Raw genomic sequence first — 7,519 nt, 5'->3', positions numbered from 1 at the left:
TTGCTTCAAAACAATTAAAACCAATTCTCCACTCATTTTCCAACTTTCATTCATTGGATTCTTTTTATTGATTTTGTTCTTCTTTCTTCTTTTCCTTTTCTTTTTGTTTTCTTGTTTTTCTCAATGCTCCTTTGTATCATGCTTTCCCCAACTACCCCAAACTTAAACCATTATCCTATACCAGAAATGAATACTCTACTCAACTCAAGGTGAGGAAGTCAAGGGTTTTTCACATCAAGCTCAAGGTTCAAGGAATGAGAAAATTCTTTTTCTTTTTGGGTTCAAAGGGTTGGCATTGACTTATTTGGCTCAAAATGTAGAAGAAGTAGAAGAAAAGAGGGCCCTGATCATTTGTAACAAGCAAGTGAATAGTTCAAAAGAAGAAACTCGGGCAAAGTTAATTGTGATACCAAAGTGGTAGCATTCAACAATCAATCTAAGGCACAACACCTCACAGGTTAACTCACGGTTCCAAATTCTATCACCAGAATGCCAAGAATATTGACCACAATCAAAACCAATCATCTATCCAAAACAATTATGAGCAACCACCATCTCAACCAACATCATCTCAACAGATTTTAAAAATCAATCAAGTGGAATCAGAGCAAACACAAAAGATTTTTAATTCAAACCAAGCAAAAATTATAATTCCTTAAGACCAAACCATTGCAAACAAGTCATCCAACTAACCAAGTTCAAAGTTAAAGACAGTAACTAAAACTGAAATGTAAAAACTGAATTTAAAAACATGACAAAAATTTAAAAGTTTCCACAGAATGTAGTGCAGTGTCCTGATCCACGAGCCTTAAGAGACACTACCATCACTGTCCTCATCCTCGTTGTCGTCATCCTCCTCATCATCATCCTCAACCTCGTTCTCAGCAGCATCTTCCTCCTTATCAGTCTCATCTTCCTCCATCGCCTGTGTTCCAGAAGATGTGCCACCTCCCCCACTAGAATGGGTCTGGTCCTCAGGCCAAGCTACCTTAGTAGCATACTCAGCTGGAGTCATAAAGTTAAGGTGGGAGACCACAAACACCTGCCTCATCATCTCCGCCTGCGCTAGACCAATCCTGTTGACTGCCTCCAAATTTGCATCAATCAAGGTCAGCCGCATGTCAAACATCTGGAACGGATCCTGCTGGGTAGGCTGATCTAGCTGAGCAGGCTGGCGATGCTCATGGGGCTGCTGAGGCTGGTCCTGCTGGGCTGGCATGTGGCACCTATGGGGCCGAGGAGGCTAAGGAGTAGGAATGGGTAGACCCTCCTCATCTAGAAAGCAATATTGTGTATAGTAGGCGCGATCAATGGTCTTGTGCAGCCTCTCAAACAGGGCATCCGACGAGTCGACCCCAGCATTCTCACATACATGAGTGATTGTTGGGGCAAATCGACAAGTGTACCGAGTCGCACAAGTAATATAAAATGGTAAGACCAAGTATCGTATCCCAGAGAACTCTCAACGCTGAACAGTTGTGTGAAAACAAGATTAATTAAGACTTAAAATATAAGAGGTCATGGGTTTGAAGTGCAAAAATAATAAAGAAAATAAAAATGCAATTGATCAATGGCAAACCATATTGACAATAACTCAATATAAGATTACTCTGAAAAGGCTTAGACATATACAGTTAAAAGCAAACCAAAATCTTTAAAAATAATGTTTTCATTATACAAAATAATCATCTTTCTTTAAAAGAAACATAATGGAAAGGGGAAGGGAGAGGGGATTTTAGAAAGAAATTGCGAAATACTACAAAGAAGCAACTAATGAACTCTAAAGTGGGCAGTTGTTATAGCCATACCTTGAACTTCTTGAAAAATATCCTCATACTTTGGTAAGTTATGCATTAAAAATAAATTAAGTTAAAAAATGATAGCTTTTCTTATTTGGGCTTATGTGGAACAGATGGAAAAGGAAAGACTTCACAATTGTAATGTAAAGATTAGCGACACAATTCTTTAATCAATTTTCCAAAAGTTATTTAAATAGGGGGAACCAGTGGATTGAGAACATAAGTATACCCTCTACTATTTCATTTCTTTCATAATTAAAATTAGAGTGGTAAAAATATCCCCATTCGTCAAGTTCATCCAGAAAAGCATCAAGACAACCTTATTAAGAAGGGTATTTGTTGAGATTGTTGACAACACAAACTCTATATCAAATTGGTTTTTGATGATGACAACTCAGTGCTTAATAACAGTACATATGTTCCAGTATTACATGTTCTTAATTTGTAAAGTTTGTCATATTTGTTGAACATGTTTTGATTGAATTACATTGTATGTTCCTATGCTTGATTGAGTGTTATATTTGTGGAACATGATTGTATTGAAATATGAGATAAAATGATTTTAATCATTACACATTTCTGAAAGAAAAGATCACAGGTACCTTTTGAACTTATATGTGTTGTAACAAAGTTCTAGTCCAGTCGAATACACTGTTAATGGATTCGACTATGCTAAAATCTTTGTACAGATTTTGTGAACATGTGCTATGTGAGATTTGAGTTGAAAAAAATTTCAAAGTGATTTTTCATGTGTCAGTCGACATTGTGATATGCATATTCGACTGTGTTACTGTTCTGTTTGAAATTTTCTTAAGCCTACACGCTCCAATGGCTATATTTTCAAAACTTAGTTAAAATTATATGACCTGGTCAACTGTAATAAATGAGTCTTAGTTTTGTTGACTGAGGAGCCTTTATGTTGACTGTCTGTTATAACTGTTTTAATACAGTCGACTCTATTAGTAGGCTATTCGACTATGAATCAATATGTTGAAATAGAAAACTATAAATAGACAGAACGCGAATTGTTCTGTGACTTTTGTGATCTGACATTTTCATTTTCCTGTTTCAGATTGAATTCGTTAGAAGCTCCAAGAATTCTCCAAGAAGACGGTGGTGATCTTGCTTAAGAGGAATTCAGAAGGAGAGTCATTGTTCTCACTGTTTGATCAATATCCGCAGAGAGAGGTGCTTCTGGTTTGATCTTGATAGGCTTGGCATCCTGCGAAAGACTGCTGGTTTTTTACTGAAGGCTTGGCAACCTGTGAAGTCTACTGTGATAGGCTTGGCATCCTGTGAAGAGTGCTGGTGACACGTTGAGGATTGTTCGACGTGGTTGCAGATTGCAGGAGAGAGGATTCTTCCTGTAATTCTGGTTTTGTGTGTGCAGCTATATTTGGTTTTGGGCTAGAGAGGAGATTTATATTTTTGTGTGTTGCTTCTATAAATTCCTTGTTGTAAAAACCGCAACCATTATAGTGCATTTGCTTCATGGGTTGAAAGGACACTGAATGTAGGCATTGTTAGCCGAACCAGTATAAACACAGTGTTTGAATTTTCTGATTCCTACACTCTTTACTTTCCAGTCGATTATATCTACTAGGCAGTCAACTGCGTTTTTCTGCTACATTACATTTTCAATAACTTGCATTTCAAGGAAAGATCAAAAGCTTTGAATTTTTCATACCAAGATTGCGAAAAGATTTTAACTTTGATTTAACACCAATTCACCCCCCCTCTTGTTGTAAAAAAAAGCCTACCTGTTTCATAACAGTATTTATGCGCTCAATCCCATCACTCCATTTCACGCGGACGATCCTTATGCCGAGCTTTGGATTGGTACTCATGATTCAGGACCTTCTTTCTTGGCCTCCAATGGGGTCTTCCTTAAGTTCTGGATTTCCAGCAACCTTGATGTGCTAGGAGACCAAGTTCTTCGAAAATGGGGTTCTGATCTCCCGTTCTTCATTACACAACACAGGAAGAGTTTCTTCCTCTTCCGCCATGGCACAAGGTCATGTTGCTAGGAGAAAACCTCATTTCCCTTCTTTTTTCTGGAATCGTGATTCGTAGAAAGGTGGTGGTAACGTTGTCGACATTGTTGACGAAATTGAAGAGGATGATGGAGATGAATAAGAGAGAGAGAAGTCTCATGGCCTGAACAGATCGCCACGTTTCAGAAAAAAGAAAAGTGATGTGACACATTGTTAGCCACATCAGGATAAATTTAACGGCATTAGTTTTGGAGGACGAAAAATTATAATTTTCTTAAGGACAAGGATGAAAGTGTATCAAAGTTTGAAAAATGGACTAAAACTAAAGTTGCTTGATAGTTGAGAAACTAAAAGCATATTTAACCCCTATTTTTATATGATTTTTCTCATGTTAAATATGTATTTCAATATTTATCTTTTTATGTGTTGCTATAATTTATTTCAACAAATTTATCCTTATATTTTAAAAGGTAAAACATATTAGAAACTTTCTTTTCATAAAGAATTATATATATATATATATATATATATATATATATATATATATATATATATATATATATATATATATATATATATATATATATATATATATATATATATATATATATATATAACATGTATATAGTTTATAATAATAAATAAGATTAAATATGTTTCTAGTGCTTAAACTTAGATCCAAAAATTAAAATTTGTTTCTATCCTAAACTTTGATATTGTTTAGTTATCAAACTTAATAAATAAACAAATATAGTCCATCTAATACGATTGTATTAATTTTTTTTACATGTTAAATGATTTTTTGATTGGCATTTGAACTGTTTACACCATTTGAGATTTAACATGTAAAAAAAAATTATATAACATGTATATAGTTTATAATAATAAATAAGATTAAATATGTTTCTAGTGCTTAAACTTAGATCCAAAAATTAAAATTCATTTCTATCTTAAACTTTGATATTGTTTAGTTAGCAAACTTAATAAATAAACAAATATAATCCATCTAATACGATTCTATTAATTTTTTTTACATGTTAGATGATTTTTTGATTGGCATTTAAACTGTTTACACCATTTGAGATTTAACATGTAAAAAAAAATTGATGTTTTTGAATTAAAAGAACTATATTCATTGATATTTTAAGTTTTGAGACTAAAATATATTAAAAATTTATACATGCACAAATTTTAATTTTACGTTTAATTTAAAAACTAGAAAACATATGTTAGAAATGTGATAGCTTTATGAGGGTTTTATAATATCAAATTTGATCATATAATTAGTATTGTTTTGTGAAAAAAACTATATTTCTATAACCATATAAAAGTTTTATTCCTATCAAGTCAAATAGACATATTAAAAAGCACGACCCAACAATGTTTATTAAGTTTTTTCATTATGAATCAACCCATACATATGTCTATGGAAAGAATATCCTCGTAACTAATATCGAGAGTTTGATAATATGATTATTATTCATGATGATGTATCATTATATTATTATTATTATTATTATATTAGGTATAAGTATTATTCTAATAGGAAGATAGACTTACTATTCATATTAATCTTATAAATATACTCATTTCATAACTATTACTCATACCTAAATCACTGTCTTACCACTTGTTTGTAAATTCACACTCAACATCTCACGAAGATAAATTCATTCTCACCAATAAACAAATTACCATTTTTTACTATATTTTCTATTCAAAAAGTATTTTTATTTTCTTCTAACAAACATCCATCTCTTTTACTCTTATATTATTTTCCCATCTATACCTCTCCTCAAAACCACCTAACAAGTACTACCAAAGAAAAAAAAAACCAATAATAGAATAAATTTGGAATCATACCATATCATTTAAAAGATTTGTAAAGCGGTGAATTGAGTCATTTTACAAACAGATTACAATTTTTTAATCTAATATGTCATTTTAGTTAGTTTTGAAAGATTAAATAAAAGTAAATCAATATTTTTAAAATCTAAACCATTTTATTGAAATTAAATTTTAATTTTAAATAAAGAATCTAATATATAAATAAATATAAATTATAATATTATTTTTAATTTGTAAAATATAATTATTATTTTATAAATAGGTCTGTCTAGACCAAGTCTATCTAGATCAAAAAGTAGATTAAAAATTACCAGATTTAATGTACAATAATTTTAATCTAACTGAAAAACCTAAATTTTAGGGTGTGTTTACTTGAGGGTAATTGGGAGAGGGTAATTGAATAGATTTGAGAGGATTTGAGGGTGATTTTTTTTGTGTTTATTTGAGTGGACTTGAAGATGATTCAGAGTGGATTTCGGGTGAAGTTTGTGAGAATTAGTGTAGGATTTGATTGATGTGACANTTTTAAAAAATTTGTTTAATTGGTAGAAATTGAAGATTACCAAAATACCTCTAGGTATTAAAGTAATATAAAATGATATTTGTTAATGTTATATTTAATTGTAAAAATGTTTATTAAGAGTTAAAAATTTGCAATAATATGAAAAATAATATTAAAAATTTAATTAAATTATACTTTAGTGAAATGATTTTTTTTAAATGTAGTACTTGTTTGTGATATAATTTATTTTTAAGTAGTATAAATTGATTTGTATGGAAGTGAGATTTATTAATTTTGTAGACAGCCGATAGTTAACCCAAGTTATAATTATCCATTACATGAAATAAAAAATGCAAACATAATAAAATAAAAATATATTTGTAATACATCATCATGAAGTTGCTTCACGGAGGTATCTAAGCAATGTATTGAAACGATATTGTGGTGGCATCCCTATTAAATGTCTTGTATGGGATGGATGTGAACATAGAAAGTCAAAGCACTGTCTGAATAAATTGTCATCTTCAATGTTCATAGGTCGTAATAAGTTTTGAATTTGTTCCGAAGTTGGATTAGATTATTGATTCCTAGCCCTTAACCATTCATTTTCACGCAACAATTCATTTAGATGCTTCATGGCCCGTTCTTGTCGTTCAATAGTCACATATAGTCTTCTTGTTTGAGTAATCATTCGTTCGCATTCATCAATTATTCGTTGATCCATCTATTTTATAGTTGAATAAGATATACATGTCGATCTTACATTAAGTTACCTGACAGATATTTTCATGATTTGTTGCACTCTGATACTTAGAGCTGTCAAATTAGCCCATTTAATAGGCCCTGGCCCTAACCCATGTGGGTTGGGACCAAAAAAATTCACAGGGCCAAAAAAATATTTTATTAAAACAGCCCACAGGGCTAAAAAGCCCCAAAGCCCTATGGGCCAGGGCCAGCCCATGGGCTTTTCTTTTTACAAATTTCTAAAAGAATCAAATGAAGATAATCTCTAATACCACTCAGTCAAATGTAGTTGTTTAACCAATTCGGTGTTACATTAACAACAACAGAAACTAATAGAATTTAGAATTTCAAAAGGCGTGGAGCTTCCTCTGACTTTGTAGCAAGAAAAAGAACAATAGTAGCAATCAACTGCAGCACAAAATCAATGTTAATAGAAAATCAGTTTGGCCACAGAGATGCAAGTTGAAGGAAAAAAATTAAAAGTAACATTACACAATTTCAATAAAATAGCAAAGCACTAACTACATACAAATCCATAACAAAATTTCTAAGAATTTATAGATCATAATTGTAGAAAAATATTCATGGATGACACAGACCTCATTGAAGCATATAAGAAAAGTAAAAAATAG

The 7,519-nt window shown here is 31.6% G+C and overlaps 1 protein-coding gene across 1 annotated transcript; it reads right to left on the bottom strand.

The window, feature by feature from the left end:
- Nucleotides 1–808: 808 nt before the first annotated feature.
- Nucleotides 809–1,219, bottom strand: LOC106760692 (high mobility group B protein 1-like). The gene has a single exon (XM_014644098.1). The coding sequence runs from the start codon at nt 1,217–1,219 to the stop codon at nt 809–811; it is 411 nt and encodes a 136-aa protein (XP_014499584.1).
- Nucleotides 1,220–7,519: the final 6,300 nt, after the last annotated feature.

Source organism: Vigna radiata, chromosome 5 (genome assembly GCF_000741045.1).
Source record: "Vigna radiata var. radiata cultivar VC1973A chromosome 5, Vradiata_ver6, whole genome shotgun sequence".
Lineage (NCBI taxonomy): Eukaryota > Viridiplantae > Streptophyta > Magnoliopsida > Fabales > Fabaceae > Vigna > Vigna radiata.
This window is presented reverse-complemented; position numbering and strand designations above follow the sequence as displayed.